We start from the raw sequence: 22,822 nt of genomic DNA, 5'->3' as shown, positions 1-22,822 counted from the left end.
GCTTCTCTGAGAAACCTGAGCCAGGGCCTCACCACCCTCAAAGGGAAAAATTTCTTCCTAATATCCAGTCTAATCCTGCCCTCTGTTAGTGTGAAGCCATTCCCCCTTGTAAACAGGCACTCTCCATCTTTCTTGTAGGCTCCCTTTCTTTATGTACTCCATTTCCACATCCATAAATTCCTGACAGTGTGTCTTCTGAGATGGTGCCAGACACTAAACTGCAATTTTCACAGAAAGTTTATATGACAATCCCAAAATCTTACTCCCGATTAGTACTAGTCTCTTGAGGTCTGTCACATACTGTGACATCCTTTGCAAATCTTCGTTAGTTCTTTTATTTAGTACAGTGAACAACTTGGTAAAAAATGCGTAAATAAAAATTTATGAAAAGTTAATACAGACACTGTGACCACAAGGAAATTTATGGTTCTCAGCTTTCTCCCAGTTTCCTGCTGATTCGTTCCTGGGGTTGAAAAAAGTGGTGCTAATCTACCTGAATCATCTGAGAATTACTGGTTACTCAGGCACCTCAGTGCCTGGAGGAGTCATGAGATCTACATGCCCAGATCTCAGTACTCCATGTGCGGTACAATCAACAGTCCAGCTCTGTCTTGGCAGCCTCAGGGAGGTTATTCTTCCATTGCTTCCATGTATGAAAATAGGGCTGTCCATTTCTGCTTATTTTAGCATTGCTGTTCTAAAAGATATTTATGGCATAAGGAAGATTTATGACTATTTCCTTTTCATCACATAAAGGCAAGTTTTGGCACTTGAAGATAAGTGCTGTGAAATCACCTGTATGTAATGACTGCTGAAGTTTAATGCTCTCCAAACGAAGGAAAGAGTGTGTTTAAAAAAATGTAGCTTTTCCCGAATCCAGTCATGAGTTCAAGTTCAGTAAGTTTGCTCTTATAAAAAGCAGTGTCTCAACTTTATCCCGTTCAGCTGAATTTGTTCCACACACAAGGCTTCAGAGCAACCCTGTTGAGCTGGGCTGATGATTTTAGTGTTGCACCAAGGATGAATTTGATAATGCTGATTTAAAAGTGGAGTCAGGACAACATGTTGTAATAAAGAGATAATGCTGCATTCTCAAAATAATCAGCGAGCAATAAATTGAATCAGCATAGTGGTATTCCCTATACTGTTGTTCTGTGGCTCAGTTATAAATATGCTGCTGTTGCCATTTTGATAAAACCATCTGTGTTTAATTTTCCTTTCATGGTATTTTACCTGATTGCAGGGATTTATGAAATAAGATTCTGAATGTGGGCCACAAACACCTGTGTACTTGTGTAGTCAGAGCTCCAGTCACATAAAACCCCATTTTAGTACTGCAGCCAGCAAGTCCAACAGTGATAGGTAAGACAGGTGATGCAATGATTTTGATGTTACAAGATGAGGTTGTAAGTCCATTTTTAATTAAACCAAACCATTGATATTTGTGTTGTTTCCAGTTTGAGCATTTAATTGTCTGCTCAGGTTAGAACCTGTACTGAGAGTGCTGGCCTGTCCCCCCACCCACCAGGATCACTCCTCTCATCATTTTGCTTATGTTGTCTTTTTTCAAAATTGAAAAATTCAGATAGATATTCTGGGATTTGGTTGTGTAGGTCTTTTTTCAATTTCAAACTTTATTTACCCCATTTACTCTTTCTTAATCCAAGGTAAAGAATTCCCAAAGATTTCTCTTGCTTACATTTACTGCTTGTCTTTTCTTTGACTAAATGATCAGTCAAGTCTGGATGTCTAATTTCTAGGCAGCTGAAGTGAGGTGAGATGATTTGTACCTTGAGAGATGACTGTTGGTCTGTTTTGAGATCTACAATATATTGCATTTTCTTAACACTTCATATAGCAGTTTTAATCAGGCATATCCTGGTTTTTGGTGCAGTTTTTGAATCTGTTTTTGAAAGATCAAGGATGTTTGAAGAATAGGTTATGATAGTGTTTTGTATATAAACACAATAAACTGAGTTGGATATTATAAAAACAAAAGTTCATTTTCTCACAAAGGTTAATCCAACAGTGTATTTGATATGGAAATTAGAAGTACTACTTGAAATGTCAAGACATATTTTCTGTGGTTTCTATTTTAATCTGAAAATGAAAACTTCTCTAATGGAAACAGTAGGTCTTGAGAAAGAAGATACTGTTTTTCCCCCTCTTTGAATATGAAATGTTAATTGTGCTAAGCTAAATCACTCACTACTCTGACTCGCTGCTCATATTGTAATTTAAGAAACAAACAGTACCCTCATAGGCCAGTGACCTTTGTAAATCGGCTTGAGGAGTAATATCTGTTACAAAAACCTCTCTTCTGAATTAGCATTTGGAAGCTACATTCCTTCCTTTAAAAATTGGTTTAAGACATAGCAGAGTAATACAGTTCAGAAGTGTGTGTGTAAATTCAGTGAGGTATAAAACAGAGCAATGGGAAGACTGAAGACCACACCAGGTCTGGGGCAATAATATTTCCGGAAATAGTAGCAACTAAAGATAATATCTTCTTCCTTGTTTTCTTGTAGTTTTGGAGGTTTTTTTGTTTTGTTTTGTTTTGTTTTTTTTTCTCTCTCCTGAGTTTATTAACTGCTCTCTGCTCTTACCCTTGAGGTTCTGGCTACTGTTAGAAAGTGCACAGACTTGGGATGTGAGCCACACTTAGCAGCGATATCAGCTGGTGCCTCGTGGACAGCACTAGTATTGAAAAAGCTCAAATAGTGGCAAAGTGTTTGAGATACCTTGGTCAACATCTTTGCACTGTCATGACTACACAAGAAATGCACAAACCAGAATCTCTTAGCTGTAAATGGGAATAGTGTGTTCAGGTATATGGAGGAAGTGAAACAGTCCTAGTTACAAAGTAAAAAAAAAAATCCCCAAACCACCCATGTTAATCTGCCCACTTTGGCTGTGATATTGGACATTTCCACATATGGAATGAACACTCAGCTGCTGAAATATTTTCATGAGTACCAAGGGTGACGTTAAACATTCTTCAGATGGAGGTTGTTCTAGGCTACAGTGCCTTATATTGCTCATCTACTGCATCAAATATTTCTAAGTCTGCATATTGATTTTGTGACATTGAAAAACTAGAATATATTGCAGGATGAAAAAGGCAACTAGATTTGGGTTAAGACTCTGTCTCTACTCTAAGTCTTTTTTTGTGAACCTTGACTAAAACAAATTCCCCAAAGATATGTTTTTGTTAGAAAATGCTTGGTATTAGTGGGAATTCCTTATTATGAAGCAGCAATTTTGAAAAAAAAAAATTTCAGAATATGAAAATTAAGTGCTTTGAGATTTGACATACTTAGGTTTTGCTTTGAAATACCATTTCATTTAAAATGTTACAATTGTATTGGAAATCTAGTTGACATATGTGATTATATGGAAACATTTTCTAAGAGTCTTGACTTCTAAGACATTTTAAAATTAGCTTTGAATAGAAACACTATTTTAAAATATGGAAATTAGACAAAATAATAACGAAAAGCCTTCAGGGACTCAGTTGGACCTTATGGTTCCCTGTAAGACATGTCTGTTTTCAGAGAATAGATTGTTCTAGCCTGTGGTTCACTTCTACTGAAGACAAACCCAAATTCTGCTGTTGAGATAACACATATGTAAAAGTGAACAAAAGAGAGGTAACAAGGGAGACTGAAATGTCTCATCTACATGGGGAGAAAAGCAAGGCCTGTGTAACTAGAAATTCTGTGTTTGGGAAAGCTGACAACTGTTCTGAGCTGATCTCTCACAGAGGTGTAATGCTTTCTGAGAGGAGGAGTGATAGGCTGGGTGAACTTGAGATTAAAAAATGAATTTGATGGGAGCAGGGAAGAATCCTCTGATTATCTTGTCTTTTGGCACAGATGCAAATCTCCCACTGCAGTGTTTAAAGGTCAGCTGTTCCAAGCAGAGGCTGAGAGATTTAATAGGAGAAGTGGAGGCAACGATGAAATGAACTTTGTGTGCTTCATCTCTTCTCTCTGTGCACAAATATATCATATTCTCTGTGGTTTGATCTGATAACACTGACTGCAGATCTACTGATACATACATTTGATGGTTTGGCCTATTGCCTAATTCTTGCCCTTGTGTTTTTCAGTTTTGATTATATTGCAATATGAGAGTGCTGGCTTCTAGGAATTAGGATTTCTAAGGTTGAATCTGCTATGAACAATGAACAGTTCCAGACAGCACATCAGTGTTGTGAGGTGTTGATACAGAACAGCAAAGGCATGCAGGACATAGAGTGTTGTTCAAAAAACAGGTGTGCAAGTTAATACAAAGATTTCCAGTGCAGGAAATTCACATCTATTGAAGATGAATTCTCCCTAGGAGATCACTCTTTTTAAATGAAGTTAAAAGCTATAAGGGAGAAAAAAACCTTGAATAGGTGGTAATTTGGGTCCAGGCATTCCTTGCTTAATATAGGGTTTCTGCACCCTTCCCAGAGAGGCTGTGCCTATCTCTGGATAGCATTGCACAACAGTAAGGGTAAGGGAAATGCACTTAAACCACCTTCACTGAAGAGTTCATAGCTTTTTGCCACTTTAATGTGATGAAACTACTGTGAGTGGGAATGACAGCAGTCTGGGATTGGCACCTTTGTTATTTTAAATATAAGTATAAATATTTTCTTAGTTTGTTGATTTAGAACCTTTCCTATTTACCCAAGAGCTGGACCTAGAAAATGTGTTTGAATGGATGTCAGCCCAATTTATGGAATTCCTAATCCATCACAGAAATTAGGTGCTTCAAAGGTAGCATTTATTTCAGCTGTGTTTCAGTAGCACTTTGGAGAGTCCAAGAAATATCTGGGTCCATAGAGTTGGGAAAATATATGGCGCTGATAAACTGTAGAAGGAGAGAAAAAGAAAGAATCATTCTGTCACGTGAGTCAATGACAGAGCCTGGATTAAAATGGAGATAAGTGAATTTAGCTAACTCAAAATCAGTGACCATAAACTCAGTTAAGAATGCCTATGTAAATTTTATCTGAATTAACTCCTTCTGTTTAGAAAACCATTGGTTTTCAAAACCAGTTGGTGCCATTTTCATAAGGAAATTGGGGCTTAAGATATACATATGTTAAAAATAATTTTTCATTTAATGCCATTGGAATTACAATGCCATTTTGGCTAACAGTGTGAAAGAACAATATGAATTTCACTTAAAAGTGTATTTTTTTTTAGGTTTTTCATTTTGTTTGCAAAATTTTTGTAAAACCCAGCACAGTGGAAATAACAGTAAGTATTTGGTAATCAAATCTGAACATCCAGTACATAAGGACTACATTGTTTAACATTTCTTATCTTTTACTTGGAGCTAAGGCTCATGGCAAAAAACTACTTGAACTCTGAAAACCAACAACCCCCCCCCCGATTTGATATCCAAAGTCACATTTCCATAGTTTCCTGTCTGATAGCAACTTAATCTAAAATGGTATTTACCAATCATTTCGTTTTGCTTTACATATCAAAGTATTGCATTTACAAAGTCCTGTCAACTGGAAGATCCTGATTTCTTTCAACCACCTTCAAAGAGAAGGAATTGAGTATTCTCAGCACTGCTTCTATTTCTATCAGTTTTAATCTCAGGCTGGTAAACACCAAATAAATATAACATTTTAATCCTTCATTACCTGTTTTTTAATATTGATTTTACTGAACTATAGAAAAACAAAACTGCTTCTGACAGTGGCAAAGCTTCCCTACTGCATGTGTAGAGGTCATGCTGACAGATTACCGGAACATCTTTATTAATTTTTGGGATGTCAGAAGAGAGCAGAATCTTTTATCATTCTTCTTCAGAGCATAATCAGAAGGCAAGAAACGTGAATTCTCTTCTGTGGAAGTTTTTTGTTTCAGGTAGTTCAATGCTAAGGAGTTTCATCCCCAGATGTAAGATCCCAGTCAAGGGCTTGTCACTTTTTCACTGGCACGTTTGCTGTTATTCTTCTTCTTCAACCCATCATATGATCATATGGTATCATCATATAATCACGTCTGTGTCAAAATACCAATTAAAGACCCTAAAACTGAGAGTATATCTTCACAACTGTTTTTGTGTTCCAGTTTAGTGTCTGTTAGCTGTGTCCATAAGCAAACACATCCCTGGGATGCAGGATCCTGTTGGAAGATGAGATCTGCTGACACAGAACTGGAGGGTGGTTTTCTGCTTCCAGGAGCATATATCTAACTGTGAAGCAGTTGGCATATAGAGATATGGATGTAGACTATTGGTCAGCATTTTGGGAATAAAATGTACCTATCAGCAGATTGGAATGACATTTTTGTAAATAAGATAAACTCTTTTAAGCACAATCAATATTTATGAATGGGAAGTGGATTTTCATTACATTACCATACTAATTTCTATAATCAGTCTGCCCTTGACAAATTAACTCTCCTGTCTTATCACACTTTTAAAAATTTTTATTAGCTCTTAATTAATGAGTTAATACTTTGTTTTTGAGAGGAAACTTACCCAATTTCTATGCATCCTCACTTTGTGTGATTCAGAATTCCCATTCAGTACTCCCCTGTTCCTGTCTGGCTTTCTCACTTTCAAGAGAGCCCAGCATGCAGCCTGCCTGTTCAGGCAGGGTTTAATTAGTGGCACATCCATGAGATCTGGGCAGTGGAGATTCCTTTTTAGTAGGTTCTTCATTGCTGCAGTTGAGTTAAACCCAAAGATCTTAATGGATCCATTTTAACAATCCAATTGCTGACTTTGCTGATTTTAGCAAATCTGAGGTGAGATAGTTCTGTAGCAAGCAGTACTAATCTAACTACCAAATCAAAAAATACACGTCCTCGTTTTACTTAGAGATACTTTTTTTTCCTGCAACTGTTTAAAAATCAAACTTTTAATGCCTGAAACTGGTTAGAGCACGGTGCTAATAATAGGGTTTGATCCCTGTAGGGGCCATTAATTTAAGAGCTGGAGTTGATGATCCTTGTGGGTCCCTTCCAACTCAGAATATGTGATTCTGTGAAGCACAAATCTAATGCTGGTAGACCCGAGAGTTAGGTCTAAACCCCTGCTTTCCCATTTCAGTTAGAATTCATTTCTGTGCTGAAGGCAAAGTGACCTGCTTGGCAAGAGGATGTGACAGCCTTCCTGGTTACACCTTACAAGCCCTCTGCTGCCAGGGGTTTCTCCAGTGGGTTGGTTTTTTTCAGATAGCATGCAGCAGGTAAAGATGATTTACCTAAAGGTGGTAAGTGGCATTTGGGGGGAGGGACATTTGGAATTATTACTAAAGTTGAAGGTAACACAGGAATGATGCACAAATGCTTTATGTTCTAATAGAAACAGTCTGCCAACAGCCACTGAGAGGTGACGGGCAGGAAGGAGGCCTTTAAGGGCAGGTGACTTTCCCTGGATGTATTGGAGCTGGTAGATGGGTGTTTAATGGAGAGTTAATGGGGTCAAACCAGTGAATTAAGAAAATTAATTCAATAAATTAGCTTAAAGTCAAGCATATACTTCTAAGCATATGTAAACTTTAAGACATTGAACCTTGCTATTTAGGGCCTCAGAGAGTTCTAGCGTTTTGCAGCCAAGTCCTGAATTAATAATGTGGGAATTTTTGTACCTTTATGTAATTAATCAAATAAGGTCCAACTTTCCTATTACTGATTGAGCTTCGGGTGATAAATGGTGACATTTTCATTAATCCTCTTAATCACAGCCTTTATTGCATAAGTGTGAAGCAAGGGAACAAAAGATAAACAACCCAAAGATTTATCAGACTTCCAGTGTGTAAGGGGCATATTTCAACAGCTAGAAATGTCAGGCACCAAGTACAGTGAGACAGGGTGTGCCAGAAGTTATGGGGGCTCCAAAAGGGAAGTGGACTCCCCGTCATGATACACGTGGGTAATGATTTTGGTGATAGTTTACAGAGAGCTAACACAAATGCATTGGCAGTGACTTTTTTTTCTTGCATTACTGCAAAAATCAGACTAAGAACTTCCTCAGAATATTAGAAATTGAGGTAATTTTGATTCCATTACATCCCCAAAAGTCTCATCATTTTGATATATTGGCCTGTAATGAGCCAGTCACTTTTAACAGAATAATTGCAAAGGTGCTAAAAAAGGAACACGTCATCAAAGTATTACCATCATTTTTACTAAAGCTTGTGCTTCTTAAATACCAAATAAGTCTATGAGTGTGTGCACTTGTTAGGGTTTGCTGGCATTTTGGGTTTTTTTCCCTTGGAATATGGATGCTGTGATATCTGTTAAAGGTGGAGGTTTACTCGGAATGGTTTTACACTGAAGGAGGGTAGATTTAGATTAGGTAAGAGTAAAAAATTCTTCTCTCTGAGGGTGATGAGGCCCTGGCACAGGTTGCTCAGAGAAGCTGTGGCTGCCCCATTCCTGGAAGTGTCCAAGGCCAGGTTGAATGGGGCTTGGAGAAACCCGGAATAGTGGAAGGTGTCCCTGCCCATGGCAGGGGGATGGAACAAGATGATTCCTTCCAATCCAAAGCATTCTGTGATTTTAAGAGTATTTTCCAAAGGATCAGGCAAGATGTTTGTTTGCTCAATTAGAGCAAACAATAGTGGTATTTTACCACTGGCAAATGGCTTTTGAACCAGTATTTTTCTCCGTTGCTGCCCGGGTGATGCTTTTTCTAAGATTGTACCTTATAACATGTATATTCTTGGATACATTGGAGTAACTGAGAAATGTTCTTGTTCTGAAATGCAGTTTGTACACAATACCTAGAGAAGCTATCTAATACCTTGTATTAGAGACAAGAAAGCAAAAAGTAGGGCAAATGCTTTCATAATACAGACTTCACAGCATAAATTAAAAGAAGAGTAGCTGGAAGAAATAAAAAAGAACTAAGGAAATTATCAGGAAACACACTGTGGGAAGCCAGGGACTGGAATTTCTGATCACAAGGAAGGCGAGTGATCTTTCTTTAGCAGGGAAGTTGGGTATTTTTTTGTTTATGACAGCTTGGCTGAAACAAAAGGCACACACCATCAGGTGGAGTGTTGTGTAAGGCACGAACCCCACTCTGCACTCTGGCCGAGTGCTGGAGTGAGATTAAGGTTTATTACAAAGCACTTTGGTTTAAATACAGCGCTTAAACATGTCACATGATCTCTCAACCAATGACAATCAAGTATTTCATTGAGAATGTGTGAGAGCCCAGAAAACTACAAATCCCATAGTTCCTTATTATGTTCTTCCTGCCGCATTTCCCCCTTCTCTATATAATTAACAAGTTGTAATACAATGCATTCTTTAAACATTCTTATCGTGACCAGTCTTATCTTAACCATTTATAAAAACCAGGACCTATCCTCATAAGGCCTTTATTGAACTGTTGACAACTTTATTGGTTCGTGCCATATTCCAAGCGACTTTAAATTACCCAGGGTTTGTAGATGTGTAAAACCTTTTATCTGAGGGTGATTTTTGTGTGATTGGGTAAAGGCATCATCTTTATTTGAAAGGGAAATATGTTAGGTTGTATGTTGTGTTTGGAGTAGTGCTGGTTGAGGTAGTGTTGTTGAATGAGAGTGTAAAGTATCTTTCCATGCAGTGTATTTGGGTTCACACACACATACATATCTCCCCTTGACTTTCTCATTCACGCCTCAGTGGCCCCCATTTCATTCTCTCCTCACACATGCATTCTTAAACCTTTTATTGTGTTTCTATTTAAATCATGAAATTTTGATTTTATATTGGTTACTGTTTGTGTGTTTCTTTTGGTTCTCTTGTATCATTTATTGCTTCTTTGTGATTGCTTCCTGTTCTGAAGAAGTGTTAATGTAGATTTACACATATAGGGAACAGACCCATATCTTTTCCCCCTTTTCTTTGTGTATTTTTATAGCATTTTTTCTAATGTGTGGTGTGTTCTTTTTATTATTGTTGGTTTTGTGAGTGAGTGCAGTATGCTGTGGAATGGAATATCTTCAGATTTGTGAGATATATTTAAGCTTTTGTTGAATAATATACATTGTTTGTGTTTATGGTTTTTGGAATTTCTGAAATTGCAAAACAATTAAGTTAGTATTTGGTAACATCTTTTGCCTTTTTCTAGTGTGTGTTGTTGTATTACTCTATTTGGAATGTGTGTGAATGGATATGTATTATGTAAAAGTTAGATTTTGTGTGACTAACAAGGAATTATATGGTGTGTATTTTTCCAGGTAAATGAGGGTTAGTGAAATCTTGAAGGAAGGAGGCTTTGAGATGTGAAAGTAACTCTACAGCATTGCATGAATTAGTTATAATATTCATAGGTTAATTACAAAACAACTTAAATGTGCTACGTACATGAGTAAGTTGTAAAACTTGTACAGAACCCTGGTCCAAGGTTTGTACCTTATTGTTCAGTTGTCCTTTTTTGTTGGTCCAGATGCAGATGTTCTCAGTGTCCTGTTTATTTATTTCTTGTAGTTGTTCTTTACCTTTAAAAACAATCTTGGCAAACATTTTAATAACAGTTCAGTCGATTTCAGATGAAAAGTGGGCAGGAACAGATGTGAGGATCAGGTGAATCTGTAGTTTTTGAAGCAATAGCGGTGAGTCATTTTAGGTTATAGTGTCTTTTACCTCTAAGTTGAAGTTTTTAGGGATGATCTTTCGTTGTGTAGTCTTCTTTCTATCAGAGATTTTATTGTTGAGCTTGTTGACTTTTTTCTGGAACATTTTACAGTCCTTATTTCTTAATAATATCAGTTAGAGTAACTATAACCAGATTTAATTCAATCTCTTGGTAGTTGTGGCTTACAAGCAGCTATTTTGCACTTTTGTTGACATTATGTATACTGTTTTGTGATAGCAAAATATTTTGAGAATGTTTGACTGTATTAATTAACAAAAATGGGGATGTTTAAAATTCAAAACTCGTTATTTGAATAACATTGTTACAATAATTGCATGTATGTGGATGTATTTGAGAATCTAATAATTCTAATAACTTCTAACAGCTTTTATCTTTAATAATTCAAATAAAGCCACTGGGAAATTAATGAAAAAATAGGGAAAAATTTCTAAAGCTTTAGTGTTCTGGTTTTGTGGAGATAAACAGTCTTAGTTAAAATGACACCAATTTATGTAGTGAAATGCAATTGTAAAGGCTTTTAGGCAACAAAGAGAATTTTTCTCCCTCACAGTGGTGTGACCGAACAGTTAATAAAGTTTCAGTTCGCTATGTTTTGTCTTCTTTTTCCCATTTTATGTAAGAAGGGAGATTTTGAGTGAGAGATGAGAGGGATTTGTTTGTTGTTTCCCTCACCAGAAAGTAAATCACCTGTTTTTTCCTTTGGAACATAACTCCTGCATCTCTTTCTCCATTGTTGTTGGACACGTCTGTGTGTGAGGATTGTTCCTCATCAGTGCATCACTTTACAGTGAATAACAGTCAATTCATTTGCCCCTTTTCAAGGCCAGTGTACTGTAAACAAGATAGGAGTTTTTCTGTGCATTTAGTAGGATCACAATCCTACAGTTTTGAATTCTATCCACATGCTTAAGGGTGAGCCCACACATGATGCTTCAGACAGCACTGTGATCTGCAGCTTGGAAATCTGATATCACATATGATTTTGTATGCAAGTTTTGGTTGCAAGGCTGATGGACAGTTTTAAGTGTTTTCTTTGTGACCAGTCTCACATACCAAAGATCACATACCAAAAACTCATCAAGGCTTTCTTATAAGGTGTTTTATGAACCCTTAAACTCTGTTAACAGAAGTTGAGACTTCCACTGGCACAGAAACATTTTATGCTAGTACAACGTTTATTCCATACAAACTGAAGTAGCTACGAGCCTACTTCCAGCTCCACTGCAGCTGGAATTGGCTGTCTGTACATGGCTTTCATGCACCATTCACAAAGAGGAGAATAAAAAGTAATAAACCTGAGAAAAATTACTTATTCATTTAAGGGATAAAGGAAGGGTAAAAATTAATGAGAGGGTTAATTATATTTTTACAAGATATTTGAAATGTAGCCTATAGTGAATGCATAAAAATATGCTGTGGTGCAATAAGAATGTAATGCATAAGAATATACTATGTGTCTGTGGCACAGGTTAGATTTTTACCACTGGAGCAATGTAACATTTATTTTGTTTTACAGACATTTAGTTATGCAGTACACATGTATGTACTTAATTATGAATGAGTAAGGGATTACTTCCTAGCCACTGCACATACCATTGGCTTGAGCGACTCAGAAAAAGCATCCTAAGTGTGTTTACAGCCTTAAATTTCAATTTCGCATTTCAATTCACTTCGGCGTGGAAAGTTTTTTGAATGGAGTCAGCAGACCTCCTGCCTGCCCTGTGCGGCGAGTCAGTGACAGTGAGCGAGAGGAAAACAACCCCCGGGGCGGTGGGAAATCGCGGTGTTCACAGCGGCTTCTCACGCAGCCGGGACGAGGCTCTGTTAAAGCTTTCCAGGCACGGACCCGTCAGACCCGGCCGGGCTCGGGCTCTCCCCTGCGCTGCCGGCCCGGGGCGGACACGCAGCGGCTCCTGTGGTGCGGGGCTCAAACACACACACACACACACGCACAGAGTCACTCACATGCGCACACAAACTCACAGACACACACACAGACTCACAAACACACACACAAACTTACACACACAGACGCACACACAGACACAAACACACACACAAACTTACACACACAGACACACACACAGACACAAACACACATACAAACACACACACACATAGACACAAACTCACACACAAACTTACACACACATGGAAACAAACACACACACAAACTCACGCACACAGTCACACGCACAGTCACACACACACACACAACCTCACATGCGCACACAAACTCACAAACACACACATGCAAACACACAAAAACACACACACAAACACACACAGAGTCACACACACAAAACCTCACGCACACAAACTCACAAACACACACACACACAAACTCACACAAGCTCACAAATGCACACACACACAAACTCACACAAACTCACAAATGCACACGCACACAAACTCACAAACGCACACAAACTCACACACACACAAACTCACAAACGCACACACACACAAACACACACGCACACACACACAAACTCACACACACACACACAAAAACACACACACACAAACACACACACACCCCCACACCCACACACAGAGTCACACACACAAACTCACACACACAAACTCACCCACACACAGATTCACACACACAAACTCACACACACAAACTCACCTACACACACACATGGACACAAACTCACACACACACACACACACAACCTCACATGCGCACACAAACTCACAAACACACACACAAACTCACATACACACACACACAAACTCACATACACACACACAAACTCATGTACACACACACAAATTCACACAAACACACACAAACACTCGCACACACACAAACTCACACAAGCTCACACACACACAAACACACACACACAGTCACACACAGTGTCACTCACACAGTCATTCACACACACAAACTCACAAACACACACAAATTCACACACACACAGACTCCCCACACTCACACACAGCTGTGTTTGATGAGGCTCAGGCTGCACCAGCTCAGCGCCTGCCCCACCCGCTCTGTAGGTGCAGATGCTCGGGGCACGCCGTGGGTGCAGGGGGGCTCTGTGTCTCTGGAGCAGGTGGGTTTGGCTGCACCGTGTGGAGCTTTTATGGTAAGTGCTGAAGGTGTCTTTTGATCTCCTGGCAGGGGGATCCCACCATTCCAGCCACTGGGTGCTGAGGGCAGATGGCACGGGCTGGGCAGGTCAGGCTGCTAAAACCAGCCAGAGCTGTGTATTTTCTGCTTTATTGTCTGCTTTAAGAGATACTATTTTGCTTTTGTAAGCAGTGAGGTTTGGTTGCCTTGCTGCTTTAAGGCATAATTTCATGCCACGTAAATTCTAAAATACCAATCCATGAGGCAACAACAGAAAACAACATGTTAAGAAATATTTTCCCGGGTTCGGAGATTTTCGATCTCACTTGTTGGAGACAAAATGGCCTCTTTTGAGATGAAGGAGTGCAACTAAGTGATAATGAGATTCTGGGAGCACAGGTGTGGATGAGGGATGTACAACCCAGTCCGGAGTGATCTTTGAATCAGTGTTGGGACTTAGTTATTATGTGTTATTCTTAAAGCTGTTTGGTGAGTGTTACAGTAATCCTCCTCTGGTTATCACCTTTTCAATTCCCGTTGAGTGGAAGTAGGACAAGAATAGATTAAAGGTCTTTGTAATCATGCAGAAATCATGATGGTGTATTGTATCCTCTGTCCCTCTGAAATGAATGCATTTTTTGTTTGTGGTAGGTACAAATTTATACATCTGCGTTCTGTCATTGTTTCCTGTTTTCAGTGAGGCTCTGTGAAGGGCTGTACTTTGCTTTCTGGTAGTCATTAAGTCTTCTCTGCAAGGATTTCTCAGAGTTACTCTCCTTTAGTTTAAGTCGAGGAAACAGCAGTTTCCTGCATTTCAGCTGCTGGAAAGCCTAGGGGAAAAAAGTTGTCACAATAAATTGTGAAGTGTAAAACCAAATTTTTTTTTTGAAAATAAGGTTTTTCTTTTTTTTTTTTCTGCCTGCAAATGTGCTGTGTGTTGCATACCATTCAGCACTGAATTAGTGCTGAGCTGTCCCAGACGTTGGAGGGAGACTGTTGGGTTGGAGAAAGATTCCAAGAATACTGAAAAAGAGAATGAACTCATGATAAGTTCTGAAATGAGGTGACTCTTCTTTCTGAAAAGCCAATACTTGGAAAGAATTCTTTAAACACATCTAATGTGTTCACTTGCGTGAGGTAGGCGGGGTTGGTGGTTGAATATAATATGAGTTGCCTTGGGCTCTGACCTGCTTTCTTCAGTGAATTTCATCTTTTAAATTAGGGGATGGACTTGTACTTTCCCTGGGAAGGCTTTCAAAGTGCTGGATTTCAGATATTGCCACAAGCAGAATCTTGATAAAGTTGGATGACCTTTGTTTTTATATTTTTTTTATTGTTTTGTGGAATATTTGAATAAACAGTAATAAGAAAGTAATTAAGGATGCACTAATGCATATTTTTGAATCTTGCCTGTGTTTTAAAGAATAAATGGGCCTGAGATCTTGGCTGTTGTATTGACAGTTTATTATATATGCTGTATTTATTATTTAAGTGCAGGAGATGGAGGGTTTCGTGCAGTTTTGAGAACTGGTCGATCTTTACTGACTTTCACTGGTGAGTGATGTTTCTCAGATCCCACTGGTGTCAGACAGTTAAGGCCAGTTCACTAATCTGTTTATAAGCACTTCTGTGTGCCCCTTTCCCTCAAGAACTGTGACAGGGAGTTTTGATCACTCCTTCCCTTAGATATTTTATGGAATTGGCTAATTCTGTGCATGACTGAGTCCTCTTGCTCAGGGTAACTGCTGTCTTATTTACCATGTTTGTTGTGATGCTGAGCTAAGGAAAATGAGAAGGTTTGTTATTAATTACGTGATTACAGAACTGGATAGTCACTTCGTCCTTTTGTAAACCCTGCCTTTTTCTGGTTTAATTCAATACACAGCATCTTTCTACTGCTAAAATGTTTTTTATTCTCGATACTGACATTTATTTTTTTTCTGTCTGCATGAAAAAAGACCCATGGACAAGGCAGTAAAAATGGCTGGGTTTTAGTCAGTTCTTTGCCTCTCCTATTCTCCTTTTCAAGCAGTTTTCTTTATATTGCTGTGCTCACATGACACTGCTGGACTGCCCTCTGTTGTTAACATTCAGCAAATGGTGCTAAGGGGAGGTTTCATCAAGCAGTTTACCTTTAGATCTTTCACTTGCTGTTGTGTTTGGGCCTGTGGAAGGACCTTTGTCCAGGTATCAGAGGCTGCTTCCCACTTATTCCAGTGGATTAAGTCTGGTGCTGGTGTGGATGGTACGTTTTTTGGAGAGACCATTAGTGAGACACAGGTCACAGCTACAGGCAGTTTCTGTTTAGTGGAGTCTTCAGCTAACCTGGGTTGCCAGGGCACAGATAAAATCCAAATAGAGTGTCTGTTCTTGGTAGTAACAAGGGCTCTGCATACCGAGGTCTAGAGAGGGAATCCTTAACTGAGTTCTTCAGCTGTAAACTGTGACCCAAAGCAGTGAGCTTAATGGGGCATCTAGCCTGACACCTTTATTGAAAAGGAAATTATTTCTAAAATGTTATTGGGTAGAATTCTTCCTTACTAATGTGTGGTATTTGCTGCAGAGTATTGTGTGTGGTTTTTTCCCATTTTTATTTTTGTTGAGGCCCAATTCATCAAATCTAAATGAGCTTGTGTGAGAGAAGACTTGTCTGAGAACGTGGAACTTGAAGTAAACCTGTTACAGTTATGTTGCTAAAAAACAAAACGAACCCCAAACCCAACAATCTGGTCTGCTAGTATTCAAAACCCTTTTATTGATTAATTGCAGAAGCAGAATCATTGTCACGTTTAACGGGAAATATTTTAAGTTATGTAATACTCTGAGAAGTAACATCTTAACCAGGTGGTTGGTTAGTCCTCAAGGGGGGCAGTGATAAGCCTCAGGTGTACCAGGTGGAGCTGATTTTGTTAAATCAGGAGTGATTATGGCATTAGTGGAATACTGGGTGATTCAGTTCTGCAGAAAATGGAAGGAGATAGAGATGTGCACAATTAAGAGAAGTACAAAAGGAGCCAAAGGAGTGAAGAGACTTGCAGCTGTCCCAGACTAGTTAATTTAGCAGACTCAAGAATCCTTCTGGAAAAGTGCAAGGGGAAAAGCTAAGAGAGACAGGGAAAGCAACATAATGTATGTTAAATAGATTGTTGAGTAGAGTTTTTAGCTTCATCTCCACAAAAGTAAAAACTAATAAAAGTTGAGAGTGTAAATTTTGACCTAAAGTATTACTATTTGAGTTGATCTGGAAAGAAATTAAGTTTTATGGTAGAAAATGGACTGGAAAATAAGCAACATTGTGATATTACTTTATTGCCCACTGGAGGTAAGTTTTCAGTCTAGAGCAATGTATTTTTTCACTATAAACAAATATTCTAGTCAATGTAGGTTTTATCAAGCTCATAAAAATGCATTTAGTAATCATAAATGCATATAAAAATGCAGCAATGACTAGAAGACATACATACATCAATATAGCTGTTCCCTTGAAAAAGTATAGAGTCAATATTTAATGTTGCCCTTTATAGTTTTTTCATGGCTCTTTTTTTGTATGAACAGTCATTTTCCTCAGAAGACTTTCTAAGGCTTCATTAGTAAAGCCAGTGGTAGAAACTTTGAATGCATCATAAACTTGCAGAAGGTATTTCTGCATACCACAAAACTGGAAGCAAAGAATATGGAAGTAGCTTTTTCACTTGCAGTTTGAGGAGAGCAGGGAGTTACAATCAGTTTACAGAGAGTACATAATTTATATCCACAGCTAAGTTGACTGCTATAATGCTGAAATTTAAATGTTATATCTCAGCTCAGTATTCAGTTGCTCTCCTACAAATGAAATACCTTCCGAATTGTGATTATTCAGGATTAACCAAACAAAACAAACCACAACAAAACAACAGCAACATAACAACAACAACAAAACAAACAAACAAAAACCACCAAAAAAAAAACCCGCAAAATTATCAGATCAGTATTTAAAACCTTCTAGTAAAGACTACATTTGAAATCTTGTGACAAACAATTTAAATTTTCTTGAAATTGGAAGCATGGCAGTTTTTATTTTAGACATATCACTGGTTTTCCTTGCTTTGATTTAGAGTATATTACAAATCCACTTAAATATCAACAGAGCATTTTTTATCCAAGGCTATAGAGTCTCCCAGTATGGTACTGAGAATTTCCATAGGATTACCAATGGGAGGGATTGGGTTGCCAGAGAGTTCTTTAAGTATGCTAAAAATATTACAAAGAACAGACTTTGGGCTTCCCTGCAGAGTGGTGAAGGACCCAGTAAACTTCAGGTTAGACAGAGCTTTGGAGGGTCTCTCCTCAGCAAAAGATTTTCTTGACAGGAAGGATTTACTATGAAGAAGAGGAACTTAACAACTTAGTTATCCTTAGCAATTTACAGTATAAGTGAATTAGGATAAAATAATGTAAAGAAACTGAGCTCCTGTGGGTGGAGCAAGAGGGATCACATCCAAAGAACATGTTGCTTCATTTAGTACAATTTATAGAAGAGGAATTTAGTTCGTTGGCAGACAGTCTGTTCCCAAGCAAATACTTATTTTTGGGAGTTAATGCAGTGAATTTGACAGAAAAAAATCCTTGGGGGTACATTTAGTTCTTACTGTGAAGTGTGAACAATAGAACAGTAAAGCTGTTCTCAGCTGAGAATGAAACAGGTGGTGAGGCAATGCAGTGATTATTTACACTTTTACTACTTTAAAATCTCACTTTTGCATTTGGCTTTGCATTTGTGTTCTCACCTTGGAGTTAACTCTGAACCACTGTCGTGCATTTGTGACATTTGTTGTAAATAATACGAACCTCTGTTTGCTGTTGGAAAGTTGCCTGGCATAAATTCCTAATGCTTATAATCCTTAGTTGGCTGCTTGTGCTTTGAGAATGGTATTATGAATTGGGTCATCACCAAGGAACACCTACAGCTGAGCTGAAGAATCAGGAGGGGGAGCATAAGATCAGAAAGAGTTTTTCCTCTCTCTATAAAAGAGCATCATGGCTGTTGACTTCAAATAAAAGGGAATACGTGTGGACTAAGAGATCCATCCCAACCTGAGTGTGCTTTGTCAGAAAAGAGCCATGCTTTTTTACCCTTCTGATTTTCAACATGATCTGGTAACATACACATAGTTTGTCCCCAGATGCTGATGGGCTCTATAGAGCCATTGGCATGGATTTGTTTAGAGTTCATTCTCATATTTTGAACAGGGCTTTGCATTTTGAACATAGATTGGTTTAGAGTTCATTCTCGTATTTTGAACAGGGGTTTGTATTTTGAACATGGATTGGTTTAGAGTTTATTCTCATATTTTGAAGAACTGCATGATCTCTGCAAGCCTCTTTTAACCTAATTTATTATTCTGTGACTCTGTGACACAATTTAAATCAGGGGCTGCATTTGTACTGAAATGTTGGAGCCAGTGCAACTGGGAAACAGGATAAAAAGTTGTTCTAAACTGTCTCTGTATCTGCCTTGCTGATCAAGACTGGGATAAAACAGTTATTGCTTACAGCAGAGAACTCAGTCTTAAAACTGTTCTTGCTGATAAACAGGAGCTGTGTATCTCACATGTTTGCAGTGGATCCTAAGGAATGAAAAGTAGCTTGTCTGGGAACTGTGAAATGAAATTTGAAAAACCTGAGGAACCTTATGCTAAAGAGAAAAAAGACTGCTGAGGGTTTATTTTGTCCTGGTGGAATGGCTGTTATTGCCTTTTTTTTTTTTAACCGTTGAATTGTTACTGCTTTAGGCATAGAGAAGCTCTTTCAGAAATAGATCAATAATATTTGCACTGAGCCTTGTTCTTTGTTTGTTTAGGGGAGTGTGAATGAATACAGTGTGACATTAGGGATACAGAAGCAGCTCAGTGACTAGGGCAAAGGAATGAAAATATTCAAACCAACATGAATTAGTTTTTGGGGACCAATAGTGAAAACCTCTGACCTTCAATCCAAAGAAAAATAACTGATTTTTTTTTTGGAGGGGAGGGAATAGCATCTTCTAGAGTTGTATTGTGATGACACCAAATCATCTATTGGTAGTTTAGGGTGAAGAGTCAGGAGGGGAAGCATAGAATCAAACCCGTGTTTTTTTCAGATACTGCATTAAAAAACCAACCCATGGCGGTTTGCTTCAAAAACGAGGGAATACAGTGTCAATGCATCTATGCAAACTGGATTCCTTCAGTCTTAACCATAGGGAATCAGTGAGTTCTGTTGGAATACCAGGGATAGGTGTATGGAGTATTTATATGTAGGCAGAGGTGACCATGGAAGGCCCTGCATTCTGGCCCTCATCCACTTCACAAAGGGTCTTAGTCTCTTCTGACTTTGCAGTAGGACAAGTAATTAATTTGTCTGTGTGCTAAATAATACCTTGTAATTACTTTACATCAATTAAGTAAGAATAATAAAAGCCTTTGGCAATAGGTCATGGTTGAACTAGTAGTAGTATCCTAAAGCCTGTTGATGTTCAGTTGCAGTGAGTGAAGCAAGTGCTGTTTTTTCTTAATCTATTTAAACTTGTGGAACTGTGGAGCATCATGGAAGAGGTTTTTACTCTAAAGGAAGCTGGATCTCCATAGTGTATAGTAAAATAAACCAGAAGACAGACTTGTTCTTTCACAGATTTCAAGTTTCCATCTGCATTTACAGTGTCAGCTGCACTGATGTGACTATTTCAGTAGAAAACTGTACCTCTAATTAAAGGAATGATCTGTGGATAGCTCAGGGCAGAAATTACTCTGTGTTTCGTTACAACAAATAAAGGTAAATGTTGTTTGAGCTTTAGGGTCTTAAAAATAAGTTTTAAAAAAAAAGTTAAAAAGCTGGACCTGATTTGAAGGGCTCTGAAAAATTGTGGTCTCACAAGTGAGATCACAAGCAACCTTAGCTGAAGCCTTAGGTTCTTACTTTGAAATTTTCTCATGTAATCTAAACAACACCCTGCAGCTGTTACCTGGTGAACCTCAACTGGGATGAGATCATGAGATTTCATGTCATTGTCACCCCTTTCCACTGCTCTTTTTTCACCCCAGTGTTTCCTTGTTCAAGTATGTCCTTTTTAGCTTTCTAGCAGAGATGGTTTTTGGCAAGTTTGAGGGTTTGGGGATTCATGCTTGCTTAAAAGGCTCCTTGTTTATTGAAGTTTGTTTCTTTTGTTTAAGGTTGCTAATCTTGCTTGTTCATTGTCAACAAATGAAGATGGAACGAAAATTGTCCAGATGGCAGCTAATCACATAGAGACCTTGTGCCCACAGGTAGGACTTTTTCAATTAATTCCCATTACAGCTCACTGACCATACAGTGTATTGTCACACAACGTAGATGTTTAGCTGTGCTCCTTTAGTCTAAATTCACATTCCATTTATACAGTTCAGTGTAGCAAATGGAGACCAAATGGCAAATCCAGGGCAAATACTCAATTTGTTTTCTCTTTGTGCTTAACATAGGAATGGTTGATAGTCTGTATTGATTGGGAGTTCAAAAAAGCTGTAAAAGTTACAATTGCAGAAATATGCTGTTCTCTTTCTGAATCAAACCTGTTTGAATGAACACTGTAATGTGATAGGCAGATTTGGAACGTTTTTACACTTAGAAAACAATACCTGTTTTGACCTTTAACTTAAAATATACAAAATCCCAATCAAGTGGTAATAGTATGTGAACAGCAAAGGATGAATTATTCTGATTATCACCAATTTAAAAGATCAAACCTTTGTCTTAAGGAAATGAATGAAAAAAAGGCACAGCTACAGATTTATTCTACAAAATTTATTCACTCTTGGTTTGTCATGTTCAGTATTATAGAGGTATAAAACCCTCTGCAGTTAGATCTGTTTGAGGCAAAGATTTTAGGGGTTTCTGTGGATCTGATCTGTGTGTTTTAGTTCTTTGGAGAACACTGTGGTTTACACGGTGGCCTAAGTCTTCTCACCCTTTTGTCCTAAATGTGGTGGAAATAAAAGATGAAGAGTAAATATTAATAATATGTTCAATAGCAAACTTGAGAAGTCCATTTTATCCTGTTGAATAACTGCAAGTCTTGGAGAAAGGAGGTTCTATCGAGGAAATGAGATGTTCTGAAAAAACCACAGACCGGTGTTTTCTCTTGAGTCATTCAGGTTCAGTGCCTGTTCTTAAACTTGAACCATTCTGTGTTTCACATGCCAGCTTCTTGTTTGTCCAGGGGTTCAGGTGCACCTTTGCAATGGATTATTATGCATCCAATTCAGTTTTTTAATTGAAATGGAAACCTACAGTTTCAGGGTATCACATCTGATACTAGAAACTCCTAAAATCTAATTTTGACTAAAATATTGATTTTTCTCCACAGCCATTTAAGTTTCTGGGCTTTTAATTTCCTGTGGTAAAATGGAAGTTTCTTGGTTTTATTTCTTTTTTTTTTTTTTTGTTTAACCTAGAGGTAAACCAGGGATGAATTAGTTGATGATTATAGATCTGTCTAAAAAGAGAATGTGGTATGCACATGATAAGATTATGTAGCTACTAATGGTGTGTTCATTGTGCAGGATTTGCTGCTTTCTTAGATAAGGACCATGCCCTGTGAAAGCAATTCATATTTTACCTAAGTAAGAAATAACAGATTCGGGCTCCAGCATTTTTCAATAAATCAGATTATACCATATCAGTTAAAAACCTTCCATAGGGAAAATAATTATCTCTTAAGTTGCCTGTGAGGCTTATCAATCAGAGTTCAGAATGGGGAAATTCATGTGTAGAACTCCCCAATGTTCTTAAATCTTTAGAGTCAAAAACTTGGTATTTTATGTGCTCTGAAAGATATATTTCTTGAAGAGGAACATGTGGTTGGGATTGAAATCTGAAATAGTAGAATTAAAACAGAACCTCCCCACCCCAAACATACCAACCAAAAAAAAATCAACACCTACGGAAAACATCTGAGAGTCTTGGGAGTTCTGCAGATTTGACCAGCAAAAGGCCCCATGGAACACAGGGGGAAAGGCAGATGCAGAACTGGCAAACCTTGGAGGAAAGCCTTGTTGCTTTTGTTACACTAATCAGATTCTACTGTAGATAAAATGGAGAGAGTTGATTTGGTACTTTACTGTATTTTTTTTT

At 38.1% G+C, this 22,822-nt stretch overlaps 1 protein-coding gene across 1 annotated transcript in view; it reads left to right on the top strand.

Moving 5' to 3' along the window:
- CTNNA3 (catenin alpha 3) overlaps window positions 1-22,822 on the top strand; it is a 427,660-nt gene that overhangs the window by 257,104 nt on the left and 147,734 nt on the right. The window contains exon 10 of the mRNA XM_018079955.1: window positions 20,887-20,979. Within this exon, the coding sequence (XP_017935444.1) occupies window positions 20,887-20,979 (93 nt within the window). The remainder of the gene's footprint in view (window positions 1-20,886; window positions 20,980-22,822) is intronic.

This window comes from Manacus vitellinus, unplaced genomic scaffold (assembly GCF_001715985.3).
Source record: "Manacus vitellinus isolate BGI_N305 unplaced genomic scaffold, ASM171598v3 scaffold_48_pilon, whole genome shotgun sequence".
Lineage (NCBI taxonomy): Eukaryota > Metazoa > Chordata > Aves > Passeriformes > Pipridae > Manacus > Manacus vitellinus.
Note: the sequence above shows the minus strand (reverse complement) of the source record. Positions and strands in the feature narration are given on the sequence as shown.